This window comes from Micropterus salmoides, unplaced genomic scaffold (assembly GCF_014851395.1).
Source record: "Micropterus salmoides isolate LMB-PRFRI ecotype aquatic unplaced genomic scaffold, ASM1485139v1 Ms_hic_scaffold_16, whole genome shotgun sequence".
Lineage (NCBI taxonomy): Eukaryota > Metazoa > Chordata > Actinopteri > Centrarchiformes > Centrarchidae > Micropterus > Micropterus salmoides.
This window is the reverse complement of record NW_024040707.1, coordinates 5,656,299-5,677,992: the sequence shown is the minus strand read 5'-3', so window position 1 is coordinate 5,677,992 and position 21,694 is coordinate 5,656,299. Positions and strand designations below refer to the sequence as shown.

The following is a 21,694-nucleotide window of genomic DNA, read 5'->3' as shown; positions in this document are numbered from 1 at the left end:
GTTTTCTGCCGATAAGTCCTGATAAACCCGCTAAGCCACCTGCCCAACACCAAACAGCAAACAGACACAGTTAGCAAATAGCTGTTGAACATAAGGGAGTATTTAGCAGCTAAAGAGTCAGACATTTCCCCGAAGAGTTGGTGGTGGAGCAAAACAGAGCAAGATGGAGAGTGAAGATTAGTCATCAGGTAGACCCAACCATCACTCCAATGGGATGATAATAGAGCACGCATGGCAACCTCTTGCTAAGAATTTAGCCTGAACAGTTTAAGTAGACGTGAGTATGTCTGGGTTCTGTTTCTCAGCTCGATCAGTTTGTTTTTCTTTCCACATGTGGCCAATAAAATCAACATTTGAGCTTTTAGAATGTGTATTGACAGATTGATCATTTTGAGAGCAAGCAATCTTGTTACTTACAAACTAACACTCTCAGTTGGTGGTTATTGTCTCTTGTGCATGCCTTTTTAAACCAACTCTGTGGTAGATCTGAATGCTCAACAAGGGTCATCCAACCTTGCTCCTGACCTGGGTTAGACAACATTGCATAGACTCAACCCGGCTACTGCTACATATTATTTTGTTCTGCTTTGTTGTAGCTTCATTGTCCAGTTGTCAAACTGCAATTTAGCATTAGAACTCCTATTATGCCCCCTAAAGCTGATGAGTAAAATTGAGGCAGCCCAAAGTCAAATCTGTTTCTCAGTAGAGTCATTGGAAACTTTAATTCCATCATTGTCAATAAATACACTGCTCAAAAAAATAAAGGGAACACTAAAATAACACATCCTAGATCTGAATGAATGAAATAATCTTATTAAATACTCCTTTCTTTACATAGTTGAATGTGCTGACAACAAAATCACACAAAAATTATCAATGGAAACCAAATTTATCAACCCATGGAGGTCTGGATTTGGAGTCACACTCAAAGTGGAAAACCACACTACAGGCCGATCCAACTTTGATGTAATCACCTTAAAACAAGTCAAAATGAGGCTCAGTAGTGTGTGTGGCCTCCACTTGCCTGTATGACCTCCCTACAACGCCTGGGCATGCTCCTGATGAGGTGGCGGATGGTCTCCTGAGAGATCTCCTCCCAGACCTGGACTAAAGCATCCGCCAACTCCTGGACAGTCTGTGGTGCAACGTGGCGCTGGTGGATGGAGCGAGACACGATGTCCCAGATGTGCTCCATTGGATTCAGGTCTGGGGAACGGGCGGGCCAGTCCATAGCATCAATGCCTTCCTCTTGCAGGAACTGCTGACACACTCCAGCCACATGAGGTCTAGCATTGTCTTGCATTAGGAGGAACCCAGGGCCAACCGCACCAGCATATGGTCTCACAAGGGGTCTGAGGATCTCATCTCAGTACCTAATGGCAGTCAGGCTGTACGGCCCCCCATAGAAATGCCGCCCCACACCATTACTGACCCACCGCCAAACCAGTCATGCTGGAGGATGTTGCAGGCAGCAGAACGTTCTCCACGGCGTCTCCAGACTCTGTCACGTCTGTCACATGTGCTCAGTGTGAACCTGCTTTCATCTGTGAGGAGCACAGGGCGCCAGTGGCGAATTTGCCAATCTTGGTGTTCTCTGGCAAATGCCAAACGTCCTGCACGGTGTTGGGCTGTAAGCACAACCCCCACTTGTGGACGTCAGGCCCTCATACCCCCCTCATGGAGTCTGTTTCTGACTGTTTGAGCAGACACATGCACATTTGTGGCCTGCTGGAGGTCATTTTGCAGGGCTCTGACAGTGCTCCTCCTGCTCCTCCTTGCACAGAGGTGGAGGTAGCGGTCCTGCTGCTGGGTTGTTGCCCTCCTACGGCCTCCTCCACGTCTCCTGATGTACTGGCCTGTCTCCTGGTAGCGCCTCCATGCTCTGGACACTACGCTGACAGACACAGCAAACCTTCTTGCCACAGCTCGCATTGATGTGCCATCCTGGATGAGCTGCACTACCTGAGCCACTTGTGTGGGTTGTAGACTCCGTCTCATGCTACCACTAGAGTGAAAGCACCGCCAGCATTCAAAAGTGACCAAAACATCAGCCAGGAAGCACAGGAACTGAGAAGTGGTCTGTGGTCACCACCTGCAGAACCACTCCTTTATTGGGGGTGTCTTGCTAATTGCCTATAATTTCCACCTGTTGTCTATTCCATTTGCACAACAGCATGTGAAATTGATTGTCAATCAGTGTTGCTTCCTAAGTGGACAGTTCACAGGAGTGTGATTGACTTGGAGTTACATTGTGTTGTTCAAGTGTTCCCTTTATTTTTTTGAGCAGTGTATGTAAAACCAGACTGTCCTCCCAAGAAGAAGCCTTCACCAAGTGTTTATTACTGTAACAAAGATGACAAAGCTTCCCTAACTACAATGTAGTTGTCATGTTAACCTTAAGCATAGTTTCTCCCTAACCTTAACAGAGTACTTGTTAACCCATACCCATATTATGACAACTTAACCATGTCGTTTTCATGCCTAAACCTCAGCCAACCCGTTATTTGTAATGGTTTTGGAGGCCACAGGCAAACAATGTCAACTTGCCTACAAAGGTGTAAGATCACAAAACTTGTTCAACAGGGCATTGGCAAACTATGTACTTTGGAGGACTCATTGCATAAATTTTAAGCAGACTACTAAGAAAAAATGCACTCATAAAACCTGCTCAGAGGCTCCCATTGCTAACAGTTGGAGCATTAAATAGTAGTAAGTGTATTGAGAAAAAGAAACAATCCTGTCACCAAATGTGCTGGACATGAGTGAGCAGCATTTGGGTGAAAAGCTATATTTTTGGTGTATTTTCTGAAGATTTACAATATTCATAAAGTATAAGCACTTTGGATAAAAGCTTCTAAATGCACAAGTACAGGTAGACGAAAAGGAGAGTGGGGAGTCAATAAGGGCCAGAGAGAGCCGAGAGTGCACAGAAACGGGCTGTCATGTGATAAATGTTCCAAAAGAGGAGACAAGAGCTTTTATATGGGGAAGAAGGTAAGAACGATGAAAGGTAGAGGAAGAGGAAGGTAGACAAGAGAAGTTTGTGTGAGTTGTATAGGTAGATTTGGGAGTGGGGGAGGGGGGGGGGGGGGGGCAGTGTGAAAAGTTTGGATGAAAGGTAGAGAGAAGTTAAAAAATGACATAGCTGAGCTGTTATGAAAGGGGAGTAGAGGAGACAGAATAAGAATGATAAATGGACTGTACTTATAAGTGCCTTTGCACTACAAGTCACCCCATTCACACACTTTAATGCACTGATTGCAGTGGCTACCATACAAGTGCCAGCTGTTCACCAGAAACAGAAACTAATACATTCACACACAATGACACACTGATGGCACAACCATCAAAAACAATTTGGGGTTTTATATCTTGCCCTTCTGATTACTGGATGACCCTAATCTACCTCTACCTCCTGAGCCACAGCTGCTATTGATAGATGGGTGAGGAAGATAAAAGGACGTAGGCAATCAATAAGTAAAAGGAATTTTCCTTGTAAAGTGAGTACAAGAACAAGCTCTTGCGCTCACTTTCTCTGTGTATGCTCATTTGTCATCCAAGTTAATTTTAATAAATACAACTGTATAGAGATGACGAGGGACAGAAGGAGACAGAGGACAGAAGGACAAAAGAGAGAGAGTTAGTATTAGAAATATCTGCTGTAAATGCTTTTAAAGGTACTGTTATGACCAGTGACATTTTGAATTTAGATAATGCCTCTTACTGGTCAAACAGTGGGAGAACATAATTCATCTGTGCCTTCCAAAACCACTGTAAATCACAGCAGCACCAGAGGACTTGGTCATTTTTGTCACTTTGTGGTTTTGGGGCATTTTATGAGTTTTTCTTGGGAGGATAACATTCAATCGATCAATTGATGAGAATCAATAGTCAAGAAAGGAGCAATAATCAATCATTAAACAATTTGCAACAGACAAAATATCACATTACTTTTCTGTCACTAAGGTTACGTTATCCAAACCATCCTCAAACACAGGAAGTAGCTGTCTACACGATCAATACTATCTATCCACTGTGCAGGAAATACAGGACATACAGCATAAGGCTGAAAACAGATGACCTTCAGTGCTAAAAGAGCAACACGGAGAAATTGCTTTAACCTTTTTTCCTCTCACATTTACTTCAAACCCCATTATCAAGAACTCTCAAAAATAATTTGAACAGGTTAAATTGTTGTTTATTTAAAAAGTCACAGTATTTTTCATATTGTGTCCTCCGAGGAAACATGTTCACTGTTCTACCCAAATGAAATTTTAAAAAATCATAGCGGTGGTGTAGTGGTATTGTTATGTCCATCTCCATGTCCTTCTGAAGATGCTTCTCTCTAGCTCCTAACTGTTGTCACTGGCATTGTTGAGAGTCTTTGTGTTCACTTAATATTTGTAGTTCTATGTGCCCAATTAACTAGTCATGTACTAGTGTTCATTCATCTACTCACGATCCCTACGAAACCTACTGGTAATGGAACGACAGGAAGTGAAGAGACATTTGCTCCCTCAGTTTGTCCTTTAGACAGCACTTCTTGCCAGGGTTGGTGCCATTTCATCAGGGTGCTTGTGTTGCATGTGGTTATATGTAGCTAGGTAAATTCCCCTACCCAGAGTTACACCATAAAAGCCCTATTACACCTCTGATTTACAGTATCCTTTTTATTCGGTGGCAGAAACATTTCTGCACATTCTTTCTCTGCAGGTTTTGCTCTCGAGGAACACATTATTATAGCATTATCTCAGATATATATTATACCATTATCTCAGAGTTGTAGAGTGTATCTGTAAATATGTCAGGTTGACAACAACAGTAACAGCAGCTATTGAAGTGAAACCTCTCTGCATTTTCTTACTACACTAGTCTATTTCTTTCCCCCCAAAAATAAACATACTTTTTTTTGTTGCTTTAAAGTCTCTCAGGTAGTGGGTATGATGCCACTCAATCATGGGCTTTTCAAGAAGATTAATCTGTTGCTTTCCCTTCACAAAGAGGTAGGTAAATTCATTTGGTCACAAAACAACAGCTTATAGAGTGAAATTGAGTTTGTAACTCCCTTCTGCTACGTAGCAGACAATATACAGTAATATAGGAGCAATTATAAAAATGGTAAACAGAAATGAACTATATTCAATAGAGCAGTGCTTAGGATGAGTTTGAGTTTAAAAGTCTGATAGCTTGGAGGAAAAAGCTGCTCTGCAGTCTGGTGGTGTGGCAGCAGAAACTTCTATATCTCTTCCCAGATGGCAGCAGGGTGAACAGGCTGTGGCTGGGTGGGTACTGTCCTTTAGTATCCATTGGGCTCTGCGCAGGCACCTCACCGATATCACTGATGCTCTGGAGATGGGTAACAATGATCTACCCATTGGTAGACAAAATAATTTACGTAACACCGGCCCTAAAGGTTCGTCGGACGGTAGCCTATTACAGTCCACAGTCCACCCCTTTTAGACCGTATGGCAGACAGAGAGCCCGTCTGGGACTGTAGCCTACTCAATGACACTAGCGCACTGATCTTCATCAGAGGAAGAAAACCGAAACTGAAAACACTTGTGATCAGATAGCAGATAGATAATATCACCACAATTCCACACAAATGTTCACTTCAGCACTTCTGATAAAGTGCAGCTCACAGCCCAACACATTCTCATCTCAATGCGTCATAACGGACGCTTTCAGACAGCGTGACAAAGCGTAAGGATTTTACGCTAAAGGTACCTTTCAGCGTCCGTATGAAACGCCTCCGTTTGCTACGTTGCATCAACACAAGGGAGGCTAACCCTACCTGTTAGCACATCGGCGCAGCTGTAGGGTTAGCCGGTCGGAAAATAACTACGCTTTGTCACTCTTTCTCAAATCGTCCTGGAAACAGTAAAACAGTAGTGTCTCACAGTGAGGGGGACAGAGACAGCAGGACACAGAGCGACAGATGTCCGTGTCGCGGTCAGGTGTGATGATATTCTCTCACTACTGTGCGGCGACTGTTAGCCGTTTGGGTTAATACATTGACTAGACACTGACCGACAACATTTATATTTAAATGTACTGACACAATTTTGCAATTCAGAAGTCGCGGAAAAGCTCTGAAGCTGTGAGCAATGCTCTCTCTCTCTCTCTTGTGCTCTCTCTAAATGCAGGCAGTCTGAGTAACGGTGGTGGTGGGTCACATTACGTGAACTTGAAACAAAATGTATCAGTTATTGCGAGTAGCCTCCGCTCGTTGAAGTCCTGCGAGAGAGGCTGTGTCATGAAGATTATTGCATATTAACATGGAAAATATTTTTGTTGCTGTTGTTGAGTTACATTCGGGGCTACGGTCAAAACATTAACAAAAATGACCTGGCGACGCCATTGATCAGCGGCATGGGACACACCTGGGCCCGGTGTGCCCCATGCCGCTGTGTCCCATGCCGCTGATCAATGGCGTCGCCAGGTCATTTTTGTTAATGTTTTGGTAAGTCAAATTAAAACGGAGACCTTTTGCTACGTTTGCACCTCCCGTCCAGACTACAACGGCGAAAACTTTAGACCTAAAACGGCGAAGTTTAGAAATGCTGGCAACTCCGTTTTGCGTTTCAAAACTCCGGAGGGCGTTTTAGTGAAGATGGGCCAAAACGGAGGACTTTAGAAACGATGACGCAGCCGCTCACACTCGGCTCTCTGATTGGGCCTTAAAAGTCATGCAAAGCAGAAACATGATGCTATTGACCAGGTTTTTGACATGGTATTTTTATTAAAATACTATGTACCATGCAAATAACACTTATCTGTCTACACTTGTACTGTGCATGTTGCCGTTTAGTTTGCAACGACTCCCAGTCTGTTTTCCGCCATCACACTCCTGTGTTAATTCAGTAACAGTCCCAGCTCCTTATTGGTGCACGCAAAAAAAATACCTTCTTCGTCTGAATTTATTTTTTCTTTCACCAAATCTTCTGTAACCAGGAAGAGACCATCTGCTTCATGTTTACAAAAGGCATGCGCATTCCCAGTGTACCTGAACAGCCAATAGATGTGCGTTTTCAGTCATTTTAATGTAGACGGAGATCAACTCCAAAACGCAACCAAAACGCTGGTGTGGACAGAGATCATATTCGTTTTAATTCTCTGTTTGTAAACTAAAATGGAGTAGTGTGGATGGGTCCTTTGTGGACAAAAATCTTCCACTGAAAGTGCACAGTAGTAAAATGCTTAAACAGGTGTTTCCTGGCATAATACAAATACAATCTTTCCTTTCTCTGTCTCGTTCTTTCTTTTTATTTCTGTCTTCCTTGTCTTCTCTTTCTCCCTTCCTTCCTTCTTACCATCCATTTCTTCCTTTCTTCCTCCTCCCTCTTTTTCTCCCTCTCTTCCTGCCTTCTCTTCCTTGCTTCTTTGATTTCCTTTCACCCAACCATCCTCTCTTCATTCCTTTCTTCGTTCTTTCTTCCTCCCTTTCTTTCCTCCTTCCTTCCTGTAGGTTCTTTCAGTCAGTCAGATGAGGATCTTGGTGAGTCCATCTCAACAAAAGTACCCTGTCTAATTCATCTAAGCAAAAGAGGCTCTCTGTTGTAGTGGACAGAGTGGAGCCAGGAAATGATCGTTGAAATCTCTCTGGTCATCAAGCTTTGTGTGATATAATGACAAAGTCAGACTTTAAGTGAACCATAAGAAAAGTTGATCATGAAAAGTGCTGATCACTGGACTTAATTTGGCATCAGAGTCAGAAAGGGCAGAGAACTTTACCACAGAACAGTTTAAGTCATTTGCAGGTAGAGGTACAGCAGGATCATACATTTTGTCTCAAAGGCTGTTTGTTCTGTTTTGTTTGGCATTTTTCACATGTACATTTTAAGCTATAGTTTTAAACAGTACTTCAGTATGTGATTAAGCTCATCAAGTACTTGACTGTTTTCTTCAGGAATAGAAGTAAAAATAACACAAGCAGACTGGACAACAAATAAACACATAAAAAAAGAAAGCTTTTTTTGTCCAATCCAGCTTTATCTAAATTTATCTAAACTTTTTTTTTATTCTTCAGTTTAATTTTATATAGCTCAAAAATCTGCCTGTAAATCAAGGTTATTGAATTCATTAGTTCAGAGCCTGCATTGTAATTGTTACTGAAATGAGCTGCCTGATCCCTTTTAGAATCTACCTGACAGACTGTCAAAACAATAAAACAATGAGTAATACATGACCATAATTTATTTATTCTTTTATTCATTTCATAAGCAGAGAAAAATATACAATTTAAAATTCAAGCGTCAGCAAAAAGTCTTTATGCATTGACAACAAGCCAGCTAGCATAGTAGTTCAGTCTGCCATCTGCAGGACAGGAACAAGTAAGTTTATGTAGCTACAGCCAGAGTCATGTGATAGAAACAGCTCTGTCAGCTGACCCCAACCAATCACAACCAATATTGACATTGCACTACTAATAGTAAATTATGACTAGATAGCATCAGTTAATATCTAAACAGATGTGTAATTAAATAAAATTTTAGAATTTAGCTGATGTTCTGACATAGTAACAATACCTAAAGTGAAATAAGAAGTGTAGTGATCTCGGCCATATTGTGTGAGTGGATTTGTGGTTGGAAAAAGTTGATACAAGTTTTAGGAAATGGGGCCTTGACAGCAACAACTCCTGTTGAAGAAACCTCATTTTTGAGTGGTAAGAACTGTTTAATTTCATGACTCGGGCAGTGAGCACAATACAGTCCACAAGTGTTACATAGCTACATACCAGACAGTCTCCCACAAAGCAAAAAACACTAATGCAATACTATTTTTATTATTTGATAGCAATAATACGAATAACATCAACATTGTAAGTTTTTTTTTCTTCCTAGATTTGGATTTTTCAACAGGTTTTTCATTTGACATTCATGTGGTCTGTAAAATGTAAACGAATGATAGGAATCTCCCTGCATTCGGATGCACGGAGGTAACAATACGTACCATTACGGTTGGTGAGATATAGTTTTATTTATACACCAAGAATAACAAGAGAAAGAGGTCAGATGTTAAATGATAATCAGAACTATGTTAATACTTTTACGCAAGTGTCATATTAAAGAAAATGTTTATACATAGCTAACAGACAGTATAATTATGCTCACTCTGCATTGTTAAACAGAAGGATTTCACCCTCTTGGAGTCCTTTTTATGTAGTTTTGTGCTACAAAAAAACACCAACCAGTAATACAAAATATCATTGTGTCTTCAGTTTTAACAGTGACAGTTAAGCACAAAGAGCCTCACAGCTGCGTTATAGCACATCTTCATGAAGGTGAATCATGTCGAAGCCAGTGTACTTGCCATTTTTCCTACACAAAGTCTGCTAGGTTGTACAAAAGACGACCAGTATTCATAAAACTATCTCAGAACAGAACAGACATACTTGATCATCAAGGATACCAGAGGTATGGCAGTCACATAGAGCTCTAATCACACCCAGTTAACAGTGCTAATAATTATTTAGAGCTAATATTAGCATTAACATTTTCAATAATTTATGGCATTATACCTGATAAAGACAAGACTCACAAAGCCAGACTATATATTGAAAAACCTTGGTAATAAGCAATCAAAGTTTCACTCCCTGATTATTTACACCAATAGCCCTCCAAAACCCCACTTTCCCTCTAAGTCCACTGCTGATGATTTGCAACCAAATTCACTTCACTTTGCACAATTGCAAAACATCAACAGTGACTTGAAAAAAATGTTTAGGATATGCAGGTAGTATTGGACACCTTGTGAGTGTGGTAAATCTCAATATAAGATAATGCACCATTTGGAGGCAAATCCGAGTCCACTATTTTCCGAAACCCTGTGTGTGTCTTGTCATGCTTATGGTATTGGCTTAAGGAGCTGAGTTGAAGTCATCATCAATTTATTCAAGATGCACAGTTCTATCCAAGGTTAGCTTCATCAGAGAAAGTTAATTAGATGAGATTAAAATATCGAAAATATAATCTGTAATCTGTCGTATGTTTTTTTCAGAAAATATTATATTTTGGATGAAATCTGACAATCAAATTTGATGAGTGAGTGGGGTGATGATCCAATCAGATGTGCAAACAATTCGTATTGATGTTTAGGTGAATGAGAATATTGTTAACAGATATAAAGCTTGAACTCGCAGTCATGGTTTAGATTAATTTCTTATGTGACCTACATGATGATCTTAGACCAATACTATGAGATCCAGTAGCAAGCACTTAATGGTACAATACAATATCTGTGACATTAAGAGCTGGACCTAGTGTGTCCCCAGCCACCTGACCTACATTAGTAACTGCTTCCTAGAAAAGCCTTTGCTTACTATTCTTCTCAGTGTATGCTTTAATTGGTGTAAAGATGCACTCAGCTTACTGAAGATAAATCTGAAATCCCCATTTTATATAAGGTAACCAAATCATATTGTTCTACAAAAGCAAAGGACCCCGAAATGTACAACATTTAGTAAGAGATAATGCACTCTGAGGACACTACAGAGTGTATTATTGGGTTTATACGATGGCCAATTACCAAAGGCAAAAGGGGAAGCTTTGTTAAAATCATCCTCCAATTTTTCAAAGTGTCTATGTAGTCACTTGAACCCATTGTAAGAGCTGACTGTTGGTAAGTTGCAACTGTCAAAAGAACTGTTTCCATGGATACATGCAGTTTAATATCCAGTATGTACTGATTTAGAACTGAGGTTAAACTGTTGTTATTGTTGTTGCAATGTTTGTTGTATCCACATGTACAGTTTTAGCTGACGCCTGTTAGCCAATCAAAATTGAGCTTTTTATGCGAACATGGTATAATCCACGCTTCATCAATATATTTTGGCTTTCCATTTCCATCATCTCAGTTTACATTTTAGCAGATGTGGGTTACTTTGGTACGGTGCAAAGGTAAGAATCAAAGTGACACCTTACAGTTTTATTGAACAAACTTTAAGGGAGAAAACTGTCCACTTCCCTAAAATGCCAAATGGTAGATTACACTATATTTAGCTTTAAGGTTAAAGACAATTAGTTAAAGAAACACAAACTCAAAATTTAATTGACTCTTGTCTCTGGCCTGATGACTCCTGTCCTCAGAGGCTTTATGAATACAGGTCTGGACTAGTATAAACTAACAGCGAAGCACCAGTAAAAACTAAACACACTTTATCCAGCCGGAGAGCGAGCTTCGGTAACAGACTTCACTTGATATTTAAGGCAATGTAAGTTCATAGAATTGTTCCTCAAACAAAAGAAGACAATATGACAACAAAATTAATATGTGCTGCAAAGAGTAGCTGCAGCAAACAAATGTATTTGTTTTTACACACAAATCAATTTGATTTGTGTGTAAAAACATTCTGTAACTTAACTTATATGCTATAAATCAGACAGCAAACCATGACCCTTCATGACAACAGTGTCAACTTGCTATCCTGAAACTCATCATGTTAAAAAATAATTGAACCCCCTCCCCCCACACATATGTTTAGTATGTACATCAAACTGATCCAAATTATATGGAGACACAAATATAAAACTAAAGGGGACACCAACTCTAAAACAGAATCCACATGTTCATTCTTAAAACCAGGACAGTTTGATTTCCACTTTAAGACACTAAGAAGATAGAGAGCCCCTTTGTCCCTTGGAGTGGGGTCAGAGCACTGTGACCCCTTCCTCCTGCTTTGCCACTGTGTTGCTGAGAGTCAAAATGATTCACTGATAACACCCCTACCCAACCCCGCCCAATGTAAATGTCCCAACCTTAAAATATGTCAAACCCGTATTTCACCACTCCCAAACCCAACCTCGACCCCGGTTGTTCGGGAAACCCAGTTTCACTTCTTATTCCCCAGACCACAGCTACAAACCTGATAAAAACAGCACATCTGTGATTATATTCCTCTAACATGTTCACTTAGACAAACTCATCATTATATTAGATGTTTCCTTTCCACAGTGGGTCAGTTTTTGTGGCTTGAGTGAAATGAGTAATAACTACTACTACTAGATGGGGTTAAACTAACATTATCCTTAAAATGTATCATCAAATTGAAATGTTACCATAAAAACAGACAGAACTTCAGTTGTTGGCCAGTTACCAGCTGAGTACCTAACAGATCATTAGGGCTGGGTATCAAACACATGATTTGGAATTAGAACTATAGACACATTTATAAGAATCACACCTTCCTTTAAAATGAGCTCTACAATTCAACTCTCCTTAAAGCAACCTTTGGTTTATTTAAACTAGTAAAATTCATTCTACATCCCCTGTTATGAAGGCATCAATGCTCATATAGAGTGTTAACAGTATGGCAGGCCGGAGGTAGTCAAAAGTGTGACTAAGCTTTGCAAAAGACAGTGATGATACAGAAAAACTGAATCACTGTGGAGAAGTTTGTGCGAGAAGGAATGTGGTATTTTTCTGCAGTAGGTAAAAGAATTCAGGGTTTTGATAACCACTTTCATAGTCACAAGGCGCCAGAATCAGCTAACGTTACAGTAGGAAGTTCCAGCTCAAGAAAAAAGTGTAAACAGCGAACACTGAACTTCCATCCATCCATCCATCGCCAACTGCTTTATCCTGCTTACAGGGTCACGAGGGACTGGAGCCAATCCCAGCTTATATTGGGCAAAAGGCGGGGTACACCCTGGACAGGTCGCCAGTCCATCGCAGGACACTGAACTTCTACATAATTTATTATATCTTTTAACTAACCCCTCCCCCCCAAAAATCACAAAACACCTAATTTTTACATTATGAAATGTACTATTTATAGAGGCCAAAATCTGGTCTTTAAACATATTTTGGTTTCTGTTTGTACTTACTTACCTACAATATGCTAAGAGCTAGAATCTTTTTTTCTTTATTTCATCTACCTTTGGCAATGTTGTCTCAACTTGCCAATTGTAGTTCTGGGGAGAATGTCTTTAACTGTTTATATTAGCGAACACAAGGCAGACTGTGTGGCCCTGCCATCATGTTTGGTGTAATGTGTATTTCCTTATATTCATTTTTAAAGGCACATTGTCCTGAAAAGTTCCACAAGAAATGTCTGTTTCAATGGTACAATCACAGATGTGTTGTAAATACCATCTGGTAAGCATATGATGAATATATGAGGATTGTTTTTCAATCTTTATTCGAATTAGGCAAAACAAATCCATTATCATTAATCGCTTCATTGTTATCTAGTAAATTATACATTTCAGATGTCTTGTAAGACATCCACGTATATACAGTATACACTTTAGATTTGCCCAGGTCATGTTAAAAGATTATGTTTATTATGTTTCAAGTCAGAGCAACTAATGATATATGGGTACATATATCCTGAGATACAGGCTAATTGACATGTGTGGACCCACCAGAGACAGGCACTGTCCTTCATTTTGTGTCTTAAAACACAGCAGGAAGAAGAAAAGGAATAACGCGATTATACCCTTACTAGGCTTGAGTTTTTGCTGTTCTTTCAGGTTACAATATCCCCCTCCCCCCTCCCCAACTCTAAATTTCCAACACCTCACAGGTGGTCATAGAAAGTTTTCAAAAATCACAAAAATTCTAGGAAACTTGTTTTAGGACAGGATTTCCCAGTCTTATTTTGTCTTTTATTCAGAACACATTAAGAAATGTTGCTCCTAATAACATTCATGTGACCCATTCTGGGTCCATAGACACAGTTTAAGAAATACTGCTCAAGAGTAGCTTGTTGCACATTGTTATTTTCCCTATGCCATCTATTGTTTGCAGATATTACATCCAACTTCCTGTCTACAGTCGCAGATATCAAATTACACTTGTGTGTGTCCATTGAAGTCCTAATAATGGCTCAGCAGCATATTATCATTATGTAGACCAATTTTTAGAGAAACCATCACAATAAAGACCCCATACTGAGATCGGATCAGCTCAGACTGAATTTGCGTTTTGTCCACTGCTTCCCACCACTCATGGCATGAAGTTCTTTAGTCTGAAACATCAACAGATTAAGATACAATAAACTGTAGTGAAAGAGTTTATTCTCCATTTCACACTTCCAGAAAGCTTTACACTTCCTTGCCAAGTCTTCAATCCGTGGTCCTTACTGCCAGATAGACACAATCCATGCTTCCACTGTTGTTTATATTCTCTCTGCAAGCACCAAAGTAGTGCATGGTGGTTTCAGAGATTTTGCTATGTGCAGCTGCTTATTAATCCCATACTGTTTAAATGCTCTCTCCAAAAGTCTACCCCTGTCTTATCTTACCCAAATACAGAGTCAGACATCTTCCTAGAGATGCAGAAACAGGGTACTAGCCTCAGTTGGTAGATCCAATTTCTGTTAGTAAGGATGTTGTTTTTAGAGCTGCAATAAACTAATAATGCTGTCACCTTTTTGATTTTACATCCACCTCAAGATAGTTGGATCCTTGAGTAAGTCTTACTAATGTTTTCTAATATCTGTAGCTCCATTCCAAAATATCTGACAGCCTCAGTTGCGTTAAGGCCAAAGTCATTCCAAGATCGTTCCAAGTCATTCGGCACCATATCCAACCCATATGTCCACCACCTTTCCCACCCAAACTTTTAACGTATCCCATTTCCTTCCATCCATACAAGCACCCTATGGGTCTTATGTTGTGATCCCCATTCTTATTTCTAAATTCTTTTCCTTTCTACCGCATCATCCTCATCTCCCTCCCCCCCACCCCAGGCTAGTCTTCTAGTTGGGGGGCGGGGGGGCTCGTGCCGCTAGAGAGCTGTAATTTGAGTCAATTCTGTGTTGGAGTTCCCTTTTCCCTGGTTCTCTCTCCTCTGTTGGGGGTCTACCCCCACCAAAGGGAGCTCCACGCCTAGTCATGCTGGATTAGGCGTCCCTCCTCCAAGCCCCCCGCCATCTCCAGCCTTGTAGCTGTAGGCTGCTGCCACCTCTCTAGCAATGCTTCTCATCCTGCCAGACTGCTGGGTGTCGAGACGGAATGGAGACGGGTGGCAGAATTCACGAAAACAGCGTTTGAAGTTCTCATCCAGGAAGGCGTAGAGCACAGGATTCAAGCTGCTGTTGACGTAGCCCAGCGCAATGCAGAAGTGCATCAGAACCAGCGTGAACAAGCTGCTCAGGTTGAAGCCCAGTGATTGAGCAAGGACCATGATCTGGATGGGGGTCCAACATACGACAAATGCTGCCACCACCACCAGGACCATCCTGGTGATGCGCCGCAGGTTGCGGTCCTTTTCCTTGGAACCGGACAGGATGCGAACATTGCGCAGGCGCTTGACCATCAGGCTGTAGCAGATGCTGATGATTGCCACAGGGATAAGGAAGGAGAAGAGGAAGACACAGGTTCCAAAGACAGGGTCCCAGTGATCCCTTGGTTCAGGTAACCCCACAATGCACTCAACGCCTAGATGCAGTAGAGAAGGGGGACAGAAGAAGAGAAGTGAAAGAAAACAAGTTAAATATGTAGTAAGAAAAAAAGTTGCAAGAGCAGACTGGGTACAGACTGGGTACAGCCTAATACAGCGACAGAGTATGTACATAATGTGTTTAGCCTAAATTGGCAAAAGACTGGAAGCAGGGATAAACTGCTAGCTCTCTTAACAGTAAAAAAATGTGATCAAACGTATGATTAGTTACGCATGGGACCTGTTTCTTAAACAAAGCCTTGAAGCCTCTTGGATGTACTGCCAAGTTAAAACATGGCAGCTTTCGAGTTCCTGGCAGGGGTAGTTTTTGCTTCTGACAAAGCCTAGCAGTATGCCCTGATTCCAATTTTTGTAAACTAGGCTAAATAAGTCTGTATGCACAGAGAAGAAATTGATTTCAGCTTTTCCAAAAATAAACCTTTATTTACAGATTATGCAATTAAACCTGGATAAAACCTACTTTGTATGTACAGGCAGCAATGTGCGTGATATCTGAATAGCAATTCTTTATTACAAATGCAAATTACTAATGGAGATTAAGCAGTGATACTAATAATAGAAGACAGGCACATAGAATTGAGGAAAGAAAAAAAACATCTGCAGTATAGGACATGATGATAAAGGTACAAAGGAGACAAAGTATAAAAGGAAAATGAATAATGACAGGAGAGTCAGTTTTCACTGGAAGACTTAATTGGTTTTAATCATAAAGTCTGTAGCTAAAGAAGGATGAAGACGGGGTGGGAGACATTAAGATAAATGTGTCTTGACCTATAGAGAGCCAAGAAAAGGCAGGTAAATCACAACTGAGAACAGCATCCTCCTGATATTAAGAATAAATTCCCAAATAAAACTCAGGTGTTGGGTTTTGACACTAGAGGAAAATCCTCTTAACATACAGGAAGCAATGAATCATAAATTGAAGAGAAAATACACTGATACTCTTAAAAAACACTGAACCTCTTCACCAGCCAATAAGAACATATTTGCTACAGATCCAAGGGGAGCAATATTTACTGATTCAACATCTGTTAAGATTCCTGGATAACGATCAATCATTAACCATTAACATACATGTATTCTTACTCTTACTGCAGTGTTAGACAAAGTTACTACAATGACTCCTGAAGAGGGTATGAATGTGTGTATCAAAATGTGATGGCAATCCATCCAGTAGTTGTTGAGACATTTCACTAAAAACCACAAATATCAACCTCCTGGTGGGGCAAAAGGAAAAGTCAGGGGATCACCAAATTTATTATTCATCCTCATGGAACCATAAATCTCTGTACCAAATATTTGCCAATCCATGCAGTAGGTATTTCACTGAAAAAAACTTTGACCTGCCGGTGATACTAGTAATCCATCCAACATTTGTCATGACATTTATTGAAGGCCATAAATGTCCTCCTGCTTGTGGCATTGACCAACAAACAAACATTGCCATCCCTAGAGCCATGCTGCTAGCAAGGCTAAAAACAACAATAAAACATTCCATTCTCCTTTACAATACTGTTGAATAAGCTGAATTTATGGCTTTGACTTATGTGTCATCGATATGAAAACTTTTAAAAACATGATCATCAAATTAAAATATACAGCAGTTTTGGCACTACCTTAAAAACCCGACATTTTGAACTTTAAGGTATACAGTATTGAACTGCTTACAACTGCAGTTTAATACTTTCTTGCTTAGTCAGCCTGGTGAAACAACAGCACGCTCTGAGCCTGGCAGAGCACAAAGAGAGATGAAAAGAAGGAAAAAATCTCCTTTACTTCCTAATGTTTTAATATCCATTTGTCAAATTAACAACAAATGGTCAAAATAACAAGTGACTACATTTTAGAGGAGATTTGATTCTGAGATTTCAGCCATTAGATGAATTTCATGTTTCAATCATAACTCTAAAGTGAGCAAAGATTAAAGATTTTATTTGTTTTAAATCCTGAGGCTGTTTGCAATGCAAATTAATTAATCTGACTTAAAATTTAAGTGACAGCAATGAGGCTTTATAGTGTAGCAGGATGTTGGAGAACAATATAGCCCGAACGTTTGCACTCTTTGTGGACCTTCTAGTTATGCTAGTTAGGCTTATTATAATAATTATCTTGCACAAACAAGTGTGTTTTTAATGAATTAGTGACATTTGCCTCCCTGCAAAGCACCAAGTTGATGCCTGTTTTCACTAGTTTTACATAAAAGCTTTAGAAATGTCTTTTTTTTTCTACATTAAAACCTTTATCTTCTACTATATCTACATTAAGTAGTGTTTTTGTCTTATTTTTGTTCCACCAAAGTTAAAGTAACTTCTTAGACTTATGATGTAGTGGTTATGGCTGTAAAAGAAACATAAATACAGTATTTTTGTTTTGAAATAAATCCTAAGGCAGGACATACTTACACACACACACACACACACACACACACACACACACACACACACACACACACACACACATACACACTGCAGAATAGACTGCACAAATAGTCAAGATAAAGCCAGGTAGATAAAACAAATAGGAATAGGAACTATTGAAAGAAGAAGATGATTACTGACTTTTATCCCATTTGGTGGATGCTTTTATCCGATGCATCTCACAGGGCCATGAGTGAGCAGAATTTATAGTGCGTGGGTGTCCCCAATAAAAATGGAAGCCGTAGCCCCGGCTCCATTACTGCCACGCTCTAGCCATTGATCAAAAACACAGTAAAAGTCTGTGTGAAAGGACAGGAATAGTAATAACCTGCCTGATAGGGCTGTGAAGTTTATGTGTTTTATAAAATTTGCTGTAAACGGTTCTCTGTCCCCTGAGGAAGAAAGATGTAGAATTAAGCATCAGGTAGGTTTTAAACCTAAAGGAAAACAATACCAACAAATATAAAAATCCCTCCTCATGGAGGGTCAGAGAGCAAATGGAGCAGAAACTATAGTTGCAGTGTCCCGATTCAGGGACTGCATCCGTATAGGACTGTGTATGGCACAACATGTTGACATGTTATAGGTATAATTTAAGAAAAGCTAAGCTGCTACTGTCTCTATGCTAAACATTACAGACCTATCGCATGACTATAGGTCATCTACTCATTTCTGTCTCTATGTCATCTTCTCCTTCTCATCTGCCTTCATCTTGGGGACAATGATTTCTCTCTGTGTCTTTCCCTCTATTCTTCAGACAGTGCTGACATTTCTGATAACGAACCTTGCGGAAACAAATTACTTTCTATAATTTCATTTCATTATACTCAGAGACAGGCTCATCATTCAACTCATCATCATCAGTATACTGATACACCAGAAGAGTGTAGTGTCTTTATGCCATCATACAACATAAAACAGGAAAAAATGTCTAGTGTTTAACATATTCACTCAGGCAGAGGTGAATTAAGGTGTCTTTGTATATTACTTTGACTCACCCAAATTCAAACTGTATTTTGTGGCTCCTGTCAAATTTGTTATGCTCACTTCAACAAACCTCCAATTTCAACGTGATCACATAAAAGTATTCATGTGATTTCATGATTTAATTTATTATTATTGTTGTTATTATTGGTGATATGTTGTAATTGTTGTAATGTTATTATAATTATATAATAGTTAAATAGATTAGTAAAATATAGGTCTTGATACATGTGAATAAATGATCAGGAATGCAAGTTTTTATAAGTATTTACTAAGGCTACCAATAGCAACTGGAAATTAGAGACTAAACTAGAAATGGACCAAAAATAAAATGGACAGGCCACATGAGGTGCTGTTGTCATACAAATCTTTTCACCTTAACATAATTCACACTGTAATCTGTTTCACAGTCTAAAGGCTCTGCTTCTTTGTCATCCATACCCACAGCATCAGAACACTGCTGCATTTAAATTGAATCATTTCCACTAGTTTAATCACACTGTACGTAAATGGTAGCCCCCCCACCACCACCACACACACACACACATATGCACACACCTACAAACATTCCCTGTGAGTTTTATTTTGACAGGAAATAAAATAATTTAACATGTATTCCAATTCTCTGAACAGACAGATGCTGTCTTTTTATAATTTACCCATATTGCCTGCTGCATTAATGCACACACATTCCCACAGATAAAATCACACACAAACATTACACACACACTAAATGCATGCACTTTGACATGAGACATTAAATCGCTGATCTCTCATCTGTCTGAGGAGCTGATGTCTGATAGGTCAAAATTACAGAGACAGGATTTATTGCTGCTCCATTAAAGTTTTCCTGCAGCACTGGACACGGCACGGAAAATGTCAAGCCGCTGTCATTCGATAGCTGTTAGCAGCAATCACTCAAAGGCTGTTTCGAAAACATCTCACCTTTTGAAATGTCAATGAATGACTTTTACTTTGCTCTGTTTCTATACAAACTAGTGTTGTCACATTTTTAAAACCATGAATAAAATAGTATTAATAAATAGCAAATAGCATTAGCCTTCATTAATTCATGGCTTAATGTCAGACAAGTTCACCACAGTTCATCATGACATCAAGCAAATTATAGTAATGTTTTGTTTGCAAATGTTGAACTTATAGTCCTTCTTATGCCAAATTCACACTACAGGATTTCAGCACTGACTTTCCACTTTTTATGAGCGTGGCTGGTTGTTTGTCCATGTGTGGCCCTGCGATGGATTGGCGACCTGTTCACCGCCCGATCGCAGCTGGGATTGGCTCCAGCCCCCTGTGACCCTGTACGCAGGATGAGCCTTTGACGATGGATGGATGCATGGATGGATGAAATGTGTGAACACAAGTGTGTTTGCTTAATGTTTACCTGTAGGTACTCTCCACCATGTCTTCAGTGTATCTATCATCATGTATTTTTTCTATCAGTTTCTACAGTTTGTATCCATTTTCTTCAAATTTTAAAAGACAAAATTCCTCAGCACTGTAGTCTTTATCACTGTTAACTCTACTGTTTTCCTGTGGAGGACTAAAGGCAAGTTCTTTCTTTGTGATGCTTCATGTCTTCGGTTGCACCTTTTCACTTGGCCAATCAGTAGGAGTCACTAGTGCAGCAAGAGAAAGGACATTATCCCTCACTGGCTTCCCACCCAGGATCACAGCCAATTGAGTTTGGCCGAATTGTCGACCAAGCCGAAGTAATGCTTCCAGAAATCAAACCCCTCTTTGGCATGATAGAAAGTGCCTTAAGGTTTCATATAGAAATACTGAAAAAAGACAAAAAAGAACTTAAAAATGAATGTAGACTTTGTAGTGTGTTTAAGTTGGTCTTGTACCAGCCCAGTATGGATAAGGGAAAGGAAACACTGTGGTGCAGGCAAACGATTGAGATATGGCTAAGTTTAGGGCAGTGGTTGGCAATAGGTAGGCCAGAACCGGCCGCCAAAAATAATATTTGGCCCGCGGCCAGAATGCTTTGATAGCAGAAAAATAAAACATTTATTAATTAATAGCAGCTGGTGCTGAAATAGATCTCAGTCATGACAGAGACAGTTGCTCACACAAGTGATTGTGCCTCCAAAATAAAAGTGTGAGAATGTTTTTTGCAGCATAAAGCATTATGACAAGTTTATTGAGAGCTTTTCCTTTGAAGAGTTCTGAACGACATTCGAACAAGACTCTGGCTTGCTAGACACCTCTGAAAAAAAAAGTAAACGTGTGATTGGATTCTCCTGAATTTCCTCGGGGAAATGAAAATAATTGACTTTAAGAGCTGAATGCAGGCCTCCTCCTTCTAGGGGGAATAATGGTCATAATGGAGGACTGTAGAACAAGATATATATCTTATCCCAAAATTTTGTTTCAATACATAAAGATTTGTTCTTTCTTTCGTTCTTTCTTTCTTTCTGTCTTTATTTCTTTCTTTCAAATATAACCAGGAATCTGTGTCCTATCTTGGTTTCCATTTCACAGTTCATGATTCTCCACCTCTGCTTTCATTCTTCTTATTTATCACTTCTTTCCCCTCAATTGCATTTTGCCTACCTCTTATTTTTTCTTTTCCTCCAGCATGGATTGTCAGTATTTTCTTCTCTCGCTTTTGCTTCTCTTCTGATCTATTTCTTTTCAATTCCTTGATTTAGCTCTTACATTCCTCATCCTTGGTTCAGATTGTTTTCTCTTCTTGTTGATTTTACTTAAATGTTCAAGAACATATTGTAACCTCTCTCTGTTCATCAGCTTTTTGTCTTTTTTTCTTTTGTTTCCTTTTCTTCCTATCCTCTGCCTTTCTCTATTCTCTTCTCTTTTCCGGACTTTACCTGGTCTTTTCTTTTCTCCTTTCCTCAATTTCTCAC

General features: G+C 39.7%; 1 protein-coding gene across 1 annotated transcript in view; it reads right to left on the bottom strand.

The window, feature by feature from the left end:
- Nucleotides 1-8,193: 8,193 nt before the first annotated feature.
- The window catches only part of oprl1 (opiate receptor-like 1), a 114,218-nt gene continuing 100,717 nt past the window's right edge, over nucleotides 8,194-21,694 (bottom strand). Inside the window, exon 6 of the mRNA XM_038723792.1 lies at nucleotides 8,194-15,383. Within this exon, the coding sequence (XP_038579720.1) occupies nucleotides 14,836-15,383 (548 nt within the window). The 3' untranslated portion in view covers nucleotides 8,194-14,835. The remainder of the gene's footprint in view (nucleotides 15,384-21,694) is intronic.